We start from the raw sequence: 21437 nt of genomic DNA on the forward strand, positions 1-21437 counted from the left end.
AGACTTCAACGCGGTAATGGCTGGGGAACTAGACCGACATCCGCCTCATGCACTTAGGCCCTCTCAGAGGTGGCTTCCTGAATTTTTGGACACAATGGGACTGGTGGATGGCTGGCGGGCACATAACCCAGGGAGAACACACTACACACACGTTTCGGGCACGCACCACAGTTTGTCACAAATAGATTATATCCTTGTACCGGCTGCGCAGGCCCATGCTCTCCGTGAGGTGCATCACCTGGGTCGGGGTATTTCAGATCACTCCCCTGTATGGCTCAAGATGGAATTAGACCATGTTAGTGTCGGTAGAGTAGCCCCCATTAATCCATGGTACTTGAAAGACCCGACCACAAGAAAGAGCATTGCCAAAGCCACTGATAGATACTTCCAAGAAAATCAGGGTACGGTCGACTCAGCACAGACCCCGTGGGAGGCTTACAAAACTGTCATCCGGGGAGAGACGCTCTCCTTGATAGCAGGGAAAAAGAGGGAAAGACAAGCTGAATTTGAAAGAGCAGAGGAGGACGTGTTAAAATCAGAAGAGGAAATGGCCCGAGCGGTAACCCCAGAGGGCCTTCACCTCCTGAAGTTAAGGCAAGACGAGTTCCACAGCATTGCCAGGGATAGAGCCAGGGCGCAGAGTAGAGAGGTCCAGAGTAGAATCTACTAACACGGAGATAAGGCGGGAAAGCTGATTGCCTGGCTGGACAGACGGGAATGGGCATCGAGACTGGTGCCAGAGGTGCAGGGGAAAGACTCCAGTGCCATTATAGACCCGCAGGCCATTGCAGACGCGTTTGCTGACCACTATCGCGCGGTATATAGCACGACTAGCAGGTTCACTGAAGAAGAAAATAGTGAGATGATTAGAGATATCAAACTACCCACGCTCTCGGGCGAAAACAGGGATTACTTGGAATCCTCATTAACAGACGATGAAGTGGCTCAGGCCATCAGAGGTGTGCATTCAGGGAAAGCTTCAGGACCCAACGGTCTTCCCATCGAACTACATAAACTGAGATCCAATAAGCTCGCCCCCTACATCTGTTCTATGTTTGAGGAAAGCAGGAAGAAGGGGAAGCTTCCGTATGACCAACGAGTAGCCAACATAGTGGTCATATATAAAGACGGCAAACCCAGAACCAGCTGCGCGTCCTACAGGCCCATATCGCTTCTAAATGTGGAGCCCAAAGTCCTCGCGAAATTGCTAGCGACGCGTTTGATAAAAGTCAATACCACCCTGATCCACCCAAATCAATCTGGCTTTATGCCACATCGGAATACAGCCCTCAATCTACATTGCTTACATGGAGTGCTGGGCAGAACCCCTACAATAACGGAGCCGACAACCCTAGTATCACTGGATGCAACCATGGTATTTGACATGGTTGAGTGACCCTATTTATTTGCAGTTCTGGGCAAATTGGGCTTCGGGATGGAGTTCACGGGTTGGATTCGCCTCTTGTATTCTGACCCGATGGCCCGGGTGGTGGTGAATAATCGCAAATCCCCAGATTTCCAGCTGAGCAGGGGCACTCGACTGGGTTGTCCCCTGTCCCCGCTTCTTTTTGCATTGGCATTGGAGCCACTGGTGACGTGGATCAGGCAGGACCGATCCATACGTGGAATGCGGTGGTCATTGGAGTGGGAGGACAAGATCTCACCAACCCGAGAGCATCATTGATCTGTCTCCTGGACGTACTGGCAATCTTAGGCAGATACTCTGGTTTCACGGTAAACTGGTCCAAATCGGTGGTATACGTCCTTCGGGGTGACCCGCCTGCCATTCCGAGCACTTGCCCGATCCAGATTGCTCTTGAAGGTTTTAGATACCTGGGTATTTACATAACACTAGATTCAAAACTCCGCTTTACCAGCAATCTGGACCCACCCATGCTGAGACTTAAAAACGACGTCACACACTGGAAATCCCTTCCGCTCTCCATGCTAGGTTGAGCGGTGCTTTTTAAAATGATGGCTCTGCCTCGGTTCCTGTATGTACTCCAATATACAATGGATCCGGTCCCGGCATCCAGAGACAGCTCCTCTGGGATGGTAGGCCTCGAATAGCGTTTGCAAAGTTAACTCTCAATTAGTATGATGGGGGAATAGGATTGCCCGACCTAAAGAAATATTACTGGGCGTCCCAGCTTGCAGCTATCAACCATGGGATCTATGGCTGCCCAAATGATCCCAGGTACGCCATGGATAGGTGGCAGCTCCCAGGGGGAGAGTATACCAGAGCATTATATGCTAGGCCCCGTAGATTCCCACTGACTGGCCCAACGGCGCACGCCGTCCAGATATGGCATGCAGTTACTAGACACCTTAAGTGGGAAAACAAACTCACACTAGCCACTCCACTGTGGAACTCGGAGAAACTGGGGAACCTCTGGAAATCTAAGGGTTTTGACAAGTGGGATCTCATTGGGATCTTGCGAATCAAAGATGTTTGGGGGAAGGGAACAATCCACACATTTAACTCACTCAAACTACAGTTCAGTTTGAATGATACCGAGTACTTCCGTTACCTTCAGGTTCGCCACGCGCTGCTCACCCAAATCCCTAGGGATACGACTCTTCCAGACGCCTCTCCCCTACAAGACAGGGTACTGGACGGACAACTTCCAGAAAAGACCATTTCCCTGATATACAGGAAATTAGTCAATAACATTAAGGATCCTTTGCTAAACCTTAAAAGAAACTGGAACGAAGATGGCCTAGAGCTAGACGACGAAGACTGGCAAGAGGCGATCTCCTCCCCACGGGTGGGTGCAATCCAGGCCAGGCTGAGGTTAGTGCAGCTTAAAATACTACATAGGACTTACGTTACGGGTCCCTGCCTGGTTCGAATGGGTCATTTAGAAAGTGGAGAGTGCAGAAGAGGGTGTGGGGAACTGGGCACATTCATTCATATATTGTGGCACTGCCAACATATACAATCATACTGGAGAGATGTCCATCGCACATTGCGAGCGGTCCTGGGGATCGACTTGCAGCCAGAGGCTCGTAGATGCATATTAAATGTCTGGGAACCCACGGATCTCAACACTTACACCACGCAATGGGCAACGTTAGCATTTATGGTAGCGAAACGTAACATCGCTCAACAGTGGGGTGCTAGTCAACCCCTTCAAGTAGGGAGGTGGAGGGAGGATCTGGGCTGGTGCATGTTCAGGGAGAAATCAGTCTACATAGCCAGGGGATGCCCTGGAAAATGGAATAAGGTGTGGGAAGCAAAGAACCGTTTCAGGGGTGATATTTGTCTCCCGCCAGACCGGCAGATGGATGCTGATGCGCTTGAATCCCCTTGATCTACTTACTATAATAACTGTGTATATTTTGAAATGTGTACAATGTCACTGAGAAATGATGGAGTCACCTGCCTGTATCCAATTGATGTGTTTAATAAAAAGAAATATAAAAAATGCAACAAAAAAAACAACAAAAAAGATTTAGATTGCTTTACCTAGTTTAGCAAATGTTGCATTAAATGGTGTATTGACTATATTGCCTAAAGTTGAAATGATTCTCACTTGTTATTTGACCAGATCGAGCAGCTATTCATGATTATGAAGCAAAAATGAAGGAAGATCGTAAGACCGCAGGACCGAAGGCCTTATACTATGCAGGTTTATTTTTATGGCACGTTGGACGCTATGATAAAGCCCGTGAATACGTTGACAGAATGATCAAAGTTTCCAGTGGCAGTAAAGAGGTAACCTGTTCAAGTAACGAATAAACCTAAAACCTGACGTTACTTTTTCCGTCTTGTTTTACCTCAAGAGTCTGTATAATGTTGTTACTCTTGCCTTTCAGTGTTACTCCTTGACTCAAAATTCTTCACAATGTCAAGCATTACTCTTGCCTTTTCAGTGTTCCTACTCTTTGTTTCAGATCTTTTAAAAAATAAATTAGTTAATATTTGTCTTTCTAGGAGTTCCGCCTCCAGAACTGGATAGACTGCTACAATTGAGGTGTCACCAATGATGTACATTAGGTTAGAACTTCCTCTTTGCCTTTTTTCCAAAACCCCAACATTCCACTTAATCTCATAACAGCCTGGTCACATACTGATGTAAACTTCTCTCTTCTACGCTATCATCGTCACTTCTCGCCTCTTCTGCTCACATTGAACCTTACCTCAGACTCATCCCATCTCGTTTTCTCTTTTAGCAAACTTTTTCATTTAGTCCGTAGCACAATTACTTACTTTGCTCTTTTAATTATTCCACTTATGTCTCTGGACCTGGAGTTCTCTAATGCGGAAAACTTAACGACTAATGTACCTTATTTTTCTCCAGAAAGCTCAACTGAACCTATATTTTAACTTTTTTTCTCTTTTAATCTCACATTGGGGATCACAGACATTCCCTCAGTGCCTCCATCTTAAAACATATCACTGTTTTTTTACCTTATCACAGACAAAACTCATATCTTCGATTCTCTCTTGTATCCCCATTCCTTCATCACCTCCTACCATACCTATGACTATTATCCCTGCTCCAAATGACAGACCCTCTTCTCTTTCCATGATGAAACTGCTAGAAGTACCAACTTGGGCATCCCCATCTCTTAAACAAAAGGAAGCACTTCTTCTCTGCTCAACCACAGTCTGTTAGACTTTGCCTCGCTTGAATCTTGCTATGCACTGCTTCCTCTACCTTAACTGAGAAGATCAACTCTCTTGTCTGAGAACATGTACCTTCTCACCTGAAATCTCAACCATCAGAAAATTCTGCTATGATCTTTTTAAGATATATGTGCAAAATGGCCTATCTCATAACCAGCCCTGACTGGTGTGTGTGATTGTGATGGGGGGGCACCATTCATGACGAGAGGCGCGGAGGAAAGTTGGTGCACACGTGTCTCATCTAAAGCCTGGCCACTCCATATTAAAATATACACAGTATGCTCTGACTGCTAGGATGAAACTGCATGCACAAGCGTGTGCTTCCCTCGCCCTTGATAAATATGCCAGGGCAGTTACATTGGTGCTTGGCTTGGCCCATTTTTCCAGCTCTTGCTTTTGTCTGCCCCAGGGCGCTGACTCCGTGGCCCACAGGCCGTAATGACATAATCAGCGAGTGCGTGAGCGATCATAGAGAGCAGCGGACTAGCAGAGTTAAGGTGAGAGGGGTGGCATTCGTAGGTTGCATATAAATGTGTCCTCCCTTAAATCTGTACATTTCACTTATTGGATTTGTGAGGGGCTCAGGAGGACATACTGCTGGTCTGAATTTCTGGCATTTCTGTGGTGCACCAATACTCTGCACCTCAAGCTCCATTCCCTCATACGACTGCTGCATGAAGCAATGCCAGAGGTGACACGGCTCTGTGACTCACAGTGACTAACACAGCAGTTTCACTCCGATGGTAGCTGCCTTATAACACAATGAGTGGCTGACTTTGTGCTGATGTGTGTGACCGTGTATGCGTGTGTGTATGAGAGTATATGTGCTTGCTCTGTTTTTAAATATGATTTCTTTTTAACATGAATTTAAGAAACATTCCTGTGTCCCTTCCCTAATGACAATTTTATAAGTCAGTTGTCATATACCCTGTATACATGGCCTAGTTTCTTATGATACATGAAGCAACATTTTTTTCGATGTAGTCAAACATAAGATATCTTTCTACAGAGCACATCCTGAAATTGAGTAGTTAAAAGATGCACTCATATGTGATAATGAAAAAAAGGGCGGCTTTGTGAAATAAAATACTTAAGATGGGAAAGCCGACATTGGTCCCAAGATTTCTGCTTTTACATTGTGCCTTTCAGACCTTGGGACCATGTTACAGATGAAAGTTGGAAAGAACTTTTACGCCCCACTACTTTCAAAAGTCATCAACTACCACTACTGGTAACTTCCCTTATGCAGAGACTATAAAAATCTACCCCATACAAATCACTAACTACCCCATCACCTCTGACCAGTGTCGTTCTTACTAGCCAGCTGCCACTCTAAGACCATTAAGATCCATTTGACAGAGAACCATTGCTGACAGCAACAGCTTTACAGCAAAAGTTCCTAACCGCCTTATCCAACCGAACTCCTCTATTGTCCATTTTGATCAATAACCAAGATAGAGGGTGGTGTCACCATAATTTTTTTTTAAATCAGCTCACTGCAAGTATGTGAAATCTGAAACTTTTCTCTATAGATATCAATGCTCAGTTGAGCGACTTAAGTCCACTCGTACAAAGGCTGCTCAAATCTATGTTATCTGTCACCCAACGGGGGACAACTCATTCACTGAACGCTGCATGAATTACTTCAACTCTCTCTCTGCTATCAGCATGGCACTGCACGTTCAGGCTATTTTGGGTCTAATGAGTATTAGTGAGCATTCTTAATCTGCATTGAAACAACATCAGTATTGTTTCTATTAGTTGTTTGAAAAGATCCTGATCCAGCAATGTCTGAAACCCACTCACATCAAAGATGCTATATTTTATCTCCTATCGCTAATAAAGACTGTCTACTACTTGCTGTCTCTTTCAAGTAAGACTGGTTAAACCACAGTCTGGACTCTACGCAATACCATATCTGATAGTATTAGGGGTTTCACCCTATTCATATAGAAAAGGCATAAAAATAAGAAATCAACTCTGTGATGCTCAAAGAAACCAAATAAAGAGAAGATAAACCTCAAAGCCGTAGAATACAGCTGGTGCCAACATTCCTCTCAAACTTAAATAGAGCTTCTACACTGTGCCAGAAGATCTCACAAAAATATGTATGGGGTTTTTAGTTTCAGCATATTACAAATGAACGTGACTAAAAACATAAATAACAGTTTGAAGTAGTTTAACCAGTCACCTAAGTCCTGGTCCAATTGTTCACTCTCCACTTTCAAAATACTGAAAATAAATTTGAGTAAGTTGCCAACCTCTGTGAAACATAGGGTACCCTCTGATATTTTACCCCCACCTTAGACAGAAACAATAGATCTCTCAGCAAGAACTGTTTAAAAACTTTCTCCACCCATTCTTCAGATCCCATACCAGACACTTTACCCCACTAACTGTGCATGCTCTTAGTGGCACTATGTTATCAATGTCCACTTCTTGAAAATGGGCATTTCTTACTTGGTTAGCTTAGGACCGGTCTCCTTTCTCATAAAGAATATTGACAAACTCCTATGCCTGAAAAGGTTTACCACCTTTTTTTAAATGATCACATTGGTATCTGGATTTTTCTGCTGTAGTAAAAAACCACACCATTCTTGTATATCATTAAACCTGCTAGTAGCTATTGGGAGGTGGGCTTTGCCAGACTGACAGCTCTCTCATTGGGTCGCACTAGGCAAACCGATAATTCAACGATTTAAATTGATACCCTGTATTTCAATGCTTTATTTTTTTTCCACTGGCCATTGGCGTGTTTTATTCAAATTTGGGAATGCTTGTTTCTTGAAAGAATTGAGATTTTATAACTTCTACTTTTTTAACATATTGTTAAAAATGAAAATATTTTTTCCAATTTGGACTGGAGTCCCGTTTCAGAATGCAGATATTGAGACCCATTACAACAGCGATCTTGCTCAGCAGTGAGCAGTATAGATTATTGTTGCATACTGTCACAATCTTGAAGAATGTAATGGCCAGGGTATGGAAGGAAAAGGCATCTTCTCTAGGAATGGTGGAGAGATTGAAGTGAAATGCAGATTTTAAATTTTGATGGTTGATTTTGAGCTATCTAACGTGAAAGGGGGCTGGAAAAAATATACAAAGATTTTAGAAGATTGGAATTTTGAGAGCTCCATTGAAGACCATAGAGCAGCAGCAGCCTATGTTCACTGGTATAGTCCAGCTAGCAGCCTCTGCCTTTCTCTTTCCCCTGCCTTTCCAAAATACATGTAGTGGGCAGGGGAAAGCGAAAGCCACACAGGAGCCTTCCCACTCTCTCCTCCCTAGCTCCGTCACTGGAGCCTCTGAGGTAGGGAGGGGGAATGCTGCTCCGCTCCTGGGTCTCCCTGGCTCATGTGGACAAAAGAAAAGCAGCTTAGCCAAGCTGGGGAGAACCAAGGACTGACTTCAGTCCCCTTTCACAGATCTTGCTGTGAATGTTCAACTGCTAACAGCCTTGGCCCTGCTCGTGTCTGTTAGATGTTGAACAATAAAGAAAAGGAGTGGTACGCGCACTTCCTAAAATTTCGTAAAGTTCTCAAGGTTGTGCCGTGCTCACGGGGTATCACTCTCCGAGATAGAGTGAAAATAGAAACATTGAAAAGCACCCCCAATAGTATGGGGTGTGTCCCCCAGGCACTGGCTGATTGCCGCTGAATGCGGTTTTTAATTTGTTAGGTGAAAATAGTTCATCACGAGTTGAGATATTTTCAAGGTAAAGTTTTTATTGTTTTCTATTCGTTCATAGAAAAACAAACAGCATTTTTGCTCCTTGACTGACGAAAGTTCCGTTGTAATTCACAATTATATGATCATTCCCATAGTCGTTCCCAATGCATTTCGGCAAAATTTGCCTTCATCAGGGGAGATCTATAAGCGAATTATATACATAGTGAGTATACAATATACCATATTTATACTAAACGAGGATATAATACAATATGTGTGATGAGGAAAAATAAAGAGAAAAGCGTCGATAGAAACATGACACAAAGAGATAGTAACGGTAAAGCAGAGTGACTGATACAATAGTTGTGAAGAAGTATAAACGTGTGCCCGTGAGTAAACGGTAAAAGGTAACAAAAGATGGGGTGTGACTAGCGCGTTTGTGATGCTAACGAATAGTGAAGAGTGTAAAGTGCCTAAAATTGTTAATTTGAAGTAGTAGCGTCGTTACAGGTTGTGCCGATAATGATAGTGAGGTGTCGTGCGGTTAATACGAAGCTGTTAGAGTTAACGTGTGGAAACAATGTTGCTAAACCTACAAGAAAGTAAATTACATTGTGCGCCGATGTTTAAATGCGTAGTCTCTTACCGGGTGTACGGGATTCAGAAGCGTGGATTCAATGGTGAAGTGGTGATCGGGATTGGTGCGTGGATTTTAAAAAACGAAGACGTGATCACGTGATACAGGTAATGGGTCAGAGAGTGAAAACAGACTATATGCTGGTGGTGAATGGTGATGTGACCTAGAAGAAGGACTGAGAACGTAATGCAAAGAGTAAGATATGTGAAGAAATTAACGTGGTCATTGAAATTGAGAAGTGGCAATTAGAACGAGGTAACATGCAGTAGGAAATAAACAAGATATGGAGTAGGTTTATATCGTGGATTGATTTTGGAAAGATGTGGGGAGGTTGAGGGTAAACAGAGGGGAAGACAGAATAAGAATATGAAAAAAAAAAAAAAAACGTGACCTGTTTAAGAGCAGTGACAACATTTCAGAACTGGGCATCGTTTGGGTAAAAAAATGTTTGTGGATAATGTTTTCTGGATGATGACATGTTAAAGGTAACAAGAAAATTCTGTGCGGTCATTCATTCCTTTTGGCTTCATAGAGTTCAATAGGTAAATCCAATGATTTTCTCGTTGTAGGAGAAAGTTGTGGTTGTCTCTCCCTTCTTTTTTCTCAATGGTTTCCAAGATGCAGAATTTTAATTGGCTTACTGAGTGTTTAGCCTCGGTGAAATGTTAGGCAACTGTAGACTTCATTTGTTTGTTTCTTATGTTGGACTTGTGTTCGTTTAATCTAACCTTGATTTTTCGTTCGGTTTGACCAACATAAACCATGCCACAGGGGCATTTAAGCATGTATATGACGTTGTTGGTGTCACAAGTGGCTGTTGTTCTGATTTTAATTTTGTGTCCTTTCAGAGGATGTGTTATATGCGTGCCTTTGATGATGTTATGACAGTTATTGCAGTTTAGGCATGGAATTGTGCCTTTTGCTGTTTGTTGGATGGTTGGTTGCATTTGTTGTAGAAGTTCCCCTATGTTCTTATTTCTGGTAAAAGCAAATATGGGAGTTTCGTCAAATATGTGGTTGAAGTCTTGTTCCAATGTGAGGAGTTGCCAATGTCTACGAATAATTCGTTTGTATGAATTACTCAGAGTTGAGTATTTGGAAACTATGGTGATTTGGTTTTTGGGATCTTTGATTTGAGGCTTCAAGAGTTCACTGCGAGTCTTCGTGGATGATCGTTTCCGTGCTTCATGCAATACCTGATCAGGGTATCCTCGAGATCTGAATCTATTCATTAGGGTGTCCGTTTGTATGTTGGATCTGATTGGGTTGGAAACAATTCTTTTGATCCTGAGCATTTGTGAGTATGGAAGGTGTTGTTTGAGGGGTAGGGGATGGAAGCTGTGAAAGTGAAGGGTATTGTTCCTGTCTGTGGGTTTACGGAAAAGATCTGTTTCAAAGTTAGTGGAAGCTCTGGTGATGTTGACGTCCAAAAAGGTGATAGAGTGGGTGCTGGTGTTGTAGGTAAACTGTATGCGCTGGTCGATGTGGTTAAGCCGTTTCAATTGATTTTCAAGGATGTCATTAGGGCCGTTCCATATTATGAATATGTCATCTATGAATCTTAGGTAGAGTTTTAGGTGGTCCGTCCAGGTTTTTGTGCTCAGGATGTGATCTTCTTCGAACCGATTCATAAAGATATTGGCGTACGCCGGGGCTGCACAATTTCCCATAGAAGTGCCCGTTAGTTGCTGGAACCACTCATTGTTGTATTGGAAATAGCTGTGTAGAAGAGTAAATTGCATCAATTCCATTAGAAAAACTTGTAGATCTAGTGGATAGTTGGTTTGTAATAATGCGTGTTCTATGGCTTCCAAACCAGATGAGTGTGGGATAGATGTGTACAGGGAATTCACGTCCACTGTACATAAGATGATGTTCTCATCACTGTTGATAGTTGTTTGATGTAATTTGGTTAGAAAATCAGTTGTATCCTTGATGAAGGATCTCATGTTGTAGACGCTGGGTTGTAAGTGGCGGTCGAGATATTTGCCCACTGGTTCATGAATGCTTCCTCGTGTGGTTACAATGGGTCGGCAAGGTGGTTGAGTTGGATGTTTGTGAATTTTTGGTACCAAAAATATAGTTGGACTTTTTGGGTTGGGTTGTGTGAGGTATTTTTTGACTTTCTCGTTGATAGTACCCATTTCAAAGGCTTTTTGGATCAAGGATTGTAGAATTCCCATGAAAGATGTTGTGGGGTTGAATGCCAGTTTCATGTATGTGTTTTCGTCATGTAGATGTAGAGTTATCTGGGAGTTGTAGTACTGGGTGTTGAGGATGACGAGGGCTCCTCCTTTGTCGGCCTTTGTACAAGTGATGTCTTTGTTTTGTGCAATGGCTTTAATGATGCCTAGTTCTTTGTTGGTGAGATTTTGAAGTTTGGATGTCTTCTTGGGATTGAGTTTCGCTATATCTTTCTTGACTATTGATTCGAACAGGTCAAGACTTTTGTGGCTTATGGGAGCCATGAAGGTGCTTTTAGTTTGTAAACCCATGAGGGGATCTTGTTCCTGTTCCTTAGTGGTTTTTAAGATGTTATCAAAGAAGTGACGCAGTCTGAGTTTTCTCATCAATTTGAAAAAACTGATGTCGAGTTCGAGCGTGTTGCTGGATGCTGTTGGTACGAAGGACGTGCCTTTCTGTAGGATCCTAAGTTGAATGTCACTGAAGTGGTAATCAGAGATGTTGATGACTAAATTCTCTGTTGATTCGCTCGCTTCTGTCGGTCCTTCTTGGTTGAAGTTGTCCGTGTTTGAGGTTGATCCTTCTCTTTCTCTTTCTCTTTGTCTCCGGTTTTTTCTGTTGCTCCTCCTGGGTCGTCTTGGTCTGAGTGGCCTACCCCTAAAAAAGGAGTAGGTGAAGATACCGTTTCTTCAGAAGTAGCGGAAGTTGAAGATGTGGTAGATGTTGAAGGTACATTGGTTGGTGCCATAGTTTCTGGTGTGTTATCTCTAGGAGTGAATTTCCTGGGTTGTTGAGTACGATCGCTATCCGATGATGACGTGTCAGTGTTAGCTGAGTATGGTTTGTTTTATCGCCGTTTGGCGTATATTTCTGCCCACGAATATACTTCTCCCATCTTATAATCCGTAGTATCCCTGCGGAATTTACGGACTTTGCGTTCGTTCACTTCCGCGGTATGTTTGGCTAGTTGAGAGTTGATGTTCTCTAGAATGTTGGTCAGTTCCTCAGATGTTAGTAAGCTCTGTAGTTCGTTTTTAATGTCGTTGATATCCTTCGTGAGTTCTTCCAGTATGAATGATAGTTCTTCGATGATCAAAAGGATGAGATCAAGCGAACATTTGTTCAAAATTGCGAACCATTTATCCTTAAATTTTTGCTGGTTCTTACAAAGCGAGGGTTTTAGTGGTATTCTGAGACCCCTGGGAATTCTTTGCGCTTTGTGGTATCTGATCAAGGTGCTTGCATGAAGACGTTGATTGATTTCTTTTTTGGAGAGGTAAAGAAGTTGACGGATGTTCTGTTCTTTAGTGTTGTGACTGGAATATGTTGTAGAATCCTCGTGTATAAGAGCATAAATTCTGGCAGCTTCATCCTGTCCGAAAGCGAAAGTATCCGCTCAATGTGTCCGTAAGGTTTGATATATCGTCAAATTGCATGTTCTTGATGGTGTGCTGCGTACTGAGAGTCGGACTGAATTGTATAAAGAAAAGGGGTGGTACGCGCACTTCCTAAAATTTCGTAAAGTTCTCAAGGTTGTGCCGTGCTCACGGGGTATCACTCTCCGAGATGGAGTGAAAATAGAAACATTGAAAAGCACCCCCAATAGTATGGGGTGTGTCCCCCAGGCACTGGCTGATTGCCGCTGAATGCGGTTTTTAATTTGTTAGGTGAAAATAGTTCATCACGAGTTGAGATATTTTCAAGGTAAAGTTTTTATTGTTTTCTATTCGTTCATAGAAAAACAAACAGCATTTTTGCTCCTTGACTGACGAAAGTTCCGTTGTAATTCACAATTATATGATCATTCCCATAGTCGTTCCCAATGCATTTCGGCAAAATTTGCCTTCATCAGGGGAGATCTATAAGCGAATTATATACATAGTGAGTATACAATATACCATATTTATACTAAACGAGGATATAATACAATATGTGTGATGAGGAAAAATAAAGAGAAAAGCGTCGATAGAAACATGACACAAAGAGATAGTAACGGTAAAGCAGAGTGACTGATACAATAGTTGTGAAGAAGTATAAACGAGTGCCCGTGAGTAAACGGTAAAAGGTAACAAAAGATGGGGTGTGACTAGCGCGTTTGTGATGCTAACGAATAGTGAAGAGTGTAAAGTGCCTAAAATTGTTAATTCGAAGTAGTAGCGTCGTTACAGGTTGTGCCGATAATGATAGTGAGGTGTCGTGCGGTTAATACGAAGCTGTTAGAGTTAACGTGTGGAAACAATGTTGCTAAACCTACAAGAAAGTAAATTACATTGTGCGCCGATGTTTAAATGCGTAGTCTCTTACCGGGTGTACGGGATTCAGAAGCGTGGATTCAATGGTGAAGTGGTGATCGGGATTGGTGCGTGGATTTTAAAAAACGAAGACGTGATCACGTGATACAGGTAATGGGTCAGAGAGTGAAAACAGACTATATGCTGGTGGTGAATGGTGATGTGACCTAGAAGAAGGACTGAGAACGTAATGCAAAGTGTAAGATATGTGAAGAAATTAACGTGGTCATTGAAATTGAGAAGTGGCAATTAGAACGAGGTAACATGCAGTAGGAAATAAACAAGATATGGAGTAGGTTTATATTGTGGATTGATTTTGGAAAGATGTGGGGAGGTTGAGGGTAAACAGAGGGGAAGACAGAATAAGAAAAAAAGAAAAAAAAACGTGACATGTTTAAGAGCAGTGACAACATTTCAGAACAGGGCATCGTTTGGGTAAAAAAATGTTTGTGGATAATGTTTTCTGGATGATGACATGTTAAAGGTAACAAGAAAATTCTGTGCGGTCATTCATTCCTTTTGGCTTCATAGAGTTCAATAGGTAAATCCAATGATTTTCTCGTTGTAGGAGAAAGTTGTGGTTGTCTCTCCCTTCTTTTTTCTCAATGGTTTCCAAGATGCAGAATTTTAATTGGCTTACTGAGTGTTTAGCCTCGGTGAAATGTTGGGCAACTGTAGACTTCATTTGTTTGTTTCTTATGTTGGACTTGTGTTCGTTTAATCTAACCTTGATTTTTCGTTCGGTTTGACCAACATAAACCATGCCACAGGGGCATTTAAGCATGTATATGACGTTGTTGGTGTCACAAGTGGCTGTTGTTCTGATTTTAATTTTGTGTCCTTTCAGAGGATGTGTTATATGCGTGCCTTTGATGATGTTATGACAGTTATTGCAGTTTAGGCATGGAATTGTGCCTTTTGCTGTTTGTTGGATGGTTGGTTGCATTTGTTGTAGAAGTTCCCCTATGTTCTTATTTCTGGTAAAAGCAAATATGGGAGTTTCGTCAAATATGTGGTTGAAGTCTTGTTCCAATGTGAGGAGTTGCCAATGTCTACGAATAATTCGTTTGTATGAATTACTCAGAGTTGAGTATTTGGAAACTATGGTGATTTGGTTTTTGGGATCTTTGATTTGAGGCTTCAAGAGTTCACTGCGAGTCTTCGTGGATGATCGTTTCCGTGCTTCATGCAATACCTGATCAGGGTATCCTCGAGATCTGAATCTATTCATTAGGGTGTCCGTTTGTATGTTGGATCTGATTGGGTTGGAAACAATTCTTTTGATCCTGAGCATTTGTGAGTATGGAAGGTGTTGTTTGAGGGGTAGGGGATGGAAGCTGTGAAAGTGAAGGGTATTGTTCCTGTCTGTGGGTTTACGGAAAAGATCTGTTTCAAAGTTAGTGGAAGCTCTGGTGATGTTGACGTCCAAAAAGGTGATAGAGTGGGTGCTGGTGTTGTAGGTAAACTGTATGCGCTGGTCGATGTGGTTAAGCCGTTTCATTTGTTCAATTTTGAACAAATGTTCGCTTGATCTCATCCTTTTGATCATCGAAGAACTATCATTCATACTGGAAGAACTCACGAAGGATATCAACGACATTAAAAACGAACTACAGAGCTTACTAACATCTGAGGAACTGACCAACATTCTAGAGAACATCAACTCTCAACTAGCCAAACATACCGCGGAAGTGAACGAACGCAAAGTCCGTAAATTCCGCAGGGATACTACGGATTATAAGATGGGAGAAGTATATTCGTGGGCAGAAATATACGCCAAACGGCGACAAAACAAACCATACTCAGCTAACACTGTCACGTCATCATCGGATAGCGATCCTACTCAACAACCCAGGAAATTCACTCCTAGAGATAACACACCAGAAACTATGGCACCAACCAATGTACCTTCAACATCTACCACATCTTCAACTTCCGCTACTTCTGAAGAAACGGTATCTTCACCTACTCCTTTTTTAGGGGTAGGCCACTCAGACCAAGACGACCCAGGAGGAGCAACAGAAAAAAACGGAGACAAAGAGAAAGAGAAAGAGAAGGATCAACCTCAAACACGGACAACTTCAACCAAGAAGGACCGACAGAAGCGAGCGAATCAACAGAGAATTTAGTCATCAACATCTCTGATTACCACTTCAGTGACATTCAACTTAGGATCCTACAGAAAGGCACGTCCTTCGTACCAACAGCATCCAGCAACACGCTCGAACTCGACATCAGTTTTTTCAAATTGACGAGAAAACTCAGACTGCGTCACTTCTTTGATAACATCTTAAAAACCACTAAGGAACAGGAACAAGATCCCCTCATGGGTTTACAAACTAAAAGCACCTTCATGGCTCTCATAAGCCACAAAAGTCTTGACCTGTTCGAATCAATAGTCAAGAAAGATATAGCGAAACTCAATCCCAAGAAGACATCCAAACTTCAAAATCTCACCAACAAAGAACTAGGCATCATTAAAGCCATTGCACAAAACAAAGACATCACTTGTACAAAGGCCGACAAAGGAGGAGCCCTCGTCATCCTCAACACCCAGTACTACAACTCCCAGATAACTCTACATCTACATGACGAAAACACATACATGAAACTGGCATTCAACCCCACAACATCTTTCATGGGAATTCTACAATCCTTGATCCAAAAAGCCTTTGAAATGGGTACTATCAACGATAAAGTCAAATAATACCTCACACAACCCAACCCAAAAAGTCCAACTATATTTTTGGTACCAAAAATTCACAAACATCCAACTCAACCACCTTGCCGACCCATTGTAACCACACGAGGAAGCATTCATGAACCAGTGGGCAAATATCTCGACCGCCACTTACAACCCAGCGTCTACAACATGAGATCCTTCATCAAGGATACAACTGATTTTCTAACCAAATTACATCAAACAACTATCAACAGTGATGAGAACATCATCTTATGTACAGTGGACGTGAATTCCCTGTACACATCTATCCCACACTCATCTGGTTTGGAAGCCATAGAACACGCATTATTACAAACCAACTATCCACTAGATCTACAAGTTTTTCTAATGGAATTGATGCAATTTACTCTTCTACACAGCTATTTCCAATACAACAATGAGTGGTTCCAGCAACTAACGGGCACTTCTATGGGAAATTGTGCAGCCCCGGCGTACGCCAATATCTTTATTAATCGGTTCGAAGAAGATCACATCCTGAGCACAAAAACCTGGACGGACCACCTAAAACTCTACCTAAGATTCATAGATGACATATTCATAATATGGAACGGCCCTAATGACATCCTTGAAAATCAATTAAAACGGCTTAACCACATCGACCAGCGCATACAGTTTACCTACAACACCAGCACCCACTCTATCACCTTTTTGGACGTCAACATCACCAGAGCTTCCACTAACTTTGAAACAGATCTTTTCCGTAAACCCACAGACAGGAACAATACCCTTCACTTTCACAGCTTCCATCCCCTACCCCTCAAACAACACCTTCCATACTCACAAATGCTCAGGATCAAAAGAATTGTTTCCAACCCAATCAGATCCAACATACAAACGGACACCCTAATGAATAGATTCAGATCTCGAGGATACCCTGATCAGGTATTGCATGAAGCACGGAAACGATCATCCACGAAGACTCGCAGTGAACTCTTGAAGCCTCAAATCAAAGATCCCAAAAACCAAATCACCATAGTTTCCAAATACTCAACTCTGAGTAATTCATACAAACGAATTATTCGTAGACATTGGCAACTCCTCACATTGGAACAAGACTTCAACCACATATTTGACGAAACTCCCATATTTGCTTTTACCAGAAATAAGAACATAGGGGAACTTCTACAACAAATGCAACCAACCATCCAACAAACAGCAAAAGGCACAATTTCATGCCTAAACTGCAATAACTGTCATAACATCATCAAAGGCACGCATATAACACATCCTCTGAAAGGACACAAAATTAAAATCAGAACAACAGCCACTTGTGACACCAACAACGTCATATACATGCTTAAATGCCCCTGTGGCATGGTTTATGTTGGTCAAACCGAACGAAAAATCAAGGTTAGATTAAACGAACACAAGTCCAACATAAGAAACAAACAAATGAAGTCTACAGTTGCCCAACATTTCACCGAGGCTAAACACTCAGTAAGCCAATTAAAATTCTGCATCTTGGAAACCATTGAGAAAAAAGAAGAGAGAGACAACCACAACTTTCTCCTACAACGAGAAAATCATTGGATTTACCTATTGAACTCTATGAAGCCAAAAGGAATGAATGACCGCACAGAATTTTCTTGTTACCTTTAACATGTCATCATCCAGAAAACATTATCCACAAACATTTTTTTACCCAAACGATGCCCTGTTCTGAAATGTTGTCACTGCTCTTAAACATGTCACGTTTTTTGTTTTTTTTCTTATTCTGTCTTCCCCTCTGTTTACCCTCAACCTCCCCACATCTTTCCAAAATCAATCCACGATATAAACCTACTCCATATCTTGTTTATTTCCTACTGCATGTTACCTCGTTCTAATTGCCACTTCTCAATTTCAATGACCACGTTAATTTCTTCACATATCTTACTCTTTGCATTACGTTCTCAGTCCTTCTTCTAGGTCACATCACCATTCACCACCAGCATATAGTCTGTTTTCACTCTCTGACCCATTACCTGTATCACGTGATCACGTCTTCGTTTTTTAAAATCCACGCACCAATCCCGATCACCACTTCACCATTGAATCCACGCTTCTGAATCCCGTACACCCGGTAAGAGACTACGCATTTAAACATCGGCGCACAATGTAATTTACTTTCTTGTAGGTTTAGCAACATTGTTTCCACACGTTAACTCTAACAGCTTCGTATTAACCGCACAACACCTCACTATCATTATCGGCACAACCTGTAACGACGCTACTACTTCAAATTAACAATTTTAGGCACTTTACACTCTTCACTATTCGTTAGCATCACAAACGCGCTAGTCACACCCCATCTTTTGTTACCTTTTACCGTTTACTCACGGGCACTCGTTTATACTTCTTCACAACTATTGTATCAGTCACTCTGCTTTACCGTTACTATCTCTTTGTGTCATGTTTCTATCGACGCTTTTCTCTTTATTTTTCTTCATCACACATATTGTATTATATCCTCGTTTAGTATAAATATGGTATATTGTATACTCACTATGTATATAATTCGCTTATAGATCTCCCCTGATGAAGGCAAATTTTGCCGAAATGCATTGGGAACGACTATGGGAATGATCATATAATTGTGAATTACAACGGAACTTTCGTCAGTCAAGGAGCAAAAATGCTGTTTGTTTTTCTATGAACTAATAGAAAACAATAAAAACTTTACCTTGAAAATATCTCAACTCGTGATGAACTATTTTCACCTAACAAATTAAAAACCGCATTCAGCGGCAATCAGCCAGTGCCTGGGGGACACACCCCATACTATTGGGGGTGCTTTTCAATGTTTCTATTTTCACTCCATCTCGGAGAGTGATACCCCGTGAGCACGGCACAACCTTGAGAACTTTACGAAATTTTAGGAAGTGCGCGTACCACCCCTTTTCTTTATACAATTCAGTCCGACTCTCAGTACGCAGCACACCATCAAGAACATGCAATTTGACGATATATCAAACCTTACGGACACTAGAGCGGATACTTTCGCTTTCGGACAGGATGAAGCTGCCAGAATTTATGCTCTTATACACGAGGATTCTACAACATATTCCAGTCACAACACTAAAGAACAGAACATCCGTCAACTTCTTTACCTCTCCAAAAAAGAAATCAATCAACGTCTTCATGCAAGCACCTTGATCAGATACCACAAAGCGCAAAGAATTCCCAGGGGTCTCAGAATACCACTAAAACCCTCGCTTTGTAAGAACCAGCAAAAATTTAAGGATAAATGGTTCGCAATTTTGAACAAATGTTCGCTTGATCTCATCCTTTTGATCATCGAAGAACTATCATTCATACTGGAAGAACTCACGAAGGATATCAACGACATTAAAAACGAACTACAGAGCTTACTAACATCTGAGGAACTGACCAACATTCTAGAGAACATCAACTCTCAACTAGCCAAACATACCGCGGAAGTGAACGAACGCAAAGTCCGTAAATTCCGCAGGGATACTACGGATTATAAGATGGGAGAAGTATATTCGTGGGCAGAAATATACGCCAAACGGCGACAAAACAAACCATACTCAGCTAACACTGACACGTCATCATCGGATAGCGATCGTACTCAACAACCCAGGAAATTCACTCCTAGAGATAACACACCAGAAACTATGGCACCAACCAATGTACCTTCAACATCTACCACATCTTCAACTTCCGCTACTTCTGAAGAAACGGTATCTTCACCTACTCCTTTTTTAGGGGTAGGCCACTCAGACCAAGACGACCCAGGAGGAGCAACAGAAAAAACCGAAGAGAAAGAGAAACAGAAGGATCAACCTCAAACACGGACAACTTCAACCAAGAAGGACCGACAGAAGCGAGCGAATCAACAGAGAATTTAGTCATCAACATCTCTGATTACCACTTCAGTGACATTCAACTTAGGATCCTACAGAAAGGCACGTCCTTCGTACCAACAGCATCCAGCAACACGCTCGAACTCGACATCAGTTTTTTCAAATTGATGAGAAAACTCAGACTGCGTCACTTCTTTGATAACATCTTAAAAACCACTAAGGAACAGGAACAAGATCCCCTCATGGGTTTACAAACTAAAAGCACCTTCATGGCTCCCATAAGCCACAAAAGTCTTGACCTGTTCGAATCAATAGTCAAGAAAGATATAGCGAAACTCAATCCCAAGAAGACATCCAAACTTCAAAATCTCACCAACAAAGAACTAGGCATCATTAAAGCCATTGCACAAAACAAAGACATCACTTGTACAAAGGCCGACAAAGGAGGAGCCCTCGTCATCCTCAACACCCAGTACTACAACTCCCAGATAACTCTACATCTACATGACGAAAACACATACATGAAACTGGCATTCAACCCCACAACATCTTTCATGGGAATTCTACAATCCTTGATCCAAAAAGCCTTTGAAATGGGTACTATCAACGAGAAAGTCAAAAAATACCTCACACAACCCAACCCAAAAAGTCCAACTATATTTTTGGTACCAAAAATTCACAAACATCCAACTCAACCACCTTGCCGACCCATTGTAACCACACGAGGAAGCATTCATGAACCAGTGGGCAAATATCTCGACCGCCACTTACAACCCAGCGTCTACAACATGAGATCCTTCATCAAGGATACAACTGATTTTCTAACCAAATTACATCAAACAACTATCAACAGTGATGAGAACATCATCTTATGTACAGTGGACGTGAATTCCCTGTACACATCTATCCCACACTCATCTGGTTTGGAAGCCATAGAACACGCATTATTACAAACCAACTATCCACTAGATCTACAAGTTTTTCTAATGGAATTGATGCAATTTACTCTTCTACACAGCTATTTCCAATACAACAATGAGTGGTTCCAGCAACTAACGGGCACTTCTATGGGAAATTGTGCAGCCCCGGCGTACGCCAATATCTTTATGAATCGGTTCGAAGAAGATCACATCCTGAGCACAAAAACCTGGACGGACCACCTAAAACTCTACCTAAGATTCATAGATGACATATTCATAATATGGAACGGCCCTAATGACATCCTTGAAAATCAATTGAAACGGCTTAACCACATCGACCAGCGCATACAGTTTACCTACAACACCAGCACCCACTCTATCACCTTTTTGGACGTCAACATCACCAGAGCTTCCACTAACTTTGAAACAGATCTTTTCCGTAAACCCACAGACAGGAACAATACCCTTCACTTTCACAGCTTCCATCCCCTACCCCTCAAACAACACCTTCCATACTCACAAATGCTCAGGATCAAAAGAATTGTTTCCAACCC

At 42.1% G+C, this 21437-nt stretch overlaps 1 protein-coding gene across 1 annotated transcript in view; it reads left to right on the forward strand.

Moving 5' to 3' along the window:
* The window catches only part of TTC21B (tetratricopeptide repeat domain 21B), a 557642-nt gene that overhangs the window by 86859 nt on the left and 449346 nt on the right, over nucleotides 1-21437 (forward strand). Inside the window, exon 4 of the mRNA XM_085645393.1 lies at nucleotides 3552-3718. Coding sequence (XP_085501519.1) covers nucleotides 3552-3718 — 167 coding nt within the window. The remainder of the gene's footprint in view (nucleotides 1-3551; nucleotides 3719-21437) is intronic.

Source organism: Triturus cristatus, chromosome 3_1, assembly GCF_964204655.1.
Source record: "Triturus cristatus chromosome 3_1, aTriCri1.1, whole genome shotgun sequence".
Lineage (NCBI taxonomy): Eukaryota > Metazoa > Chordata > Amphibia > Caudata > Salamandridae > Triturus > Triturus cristatus.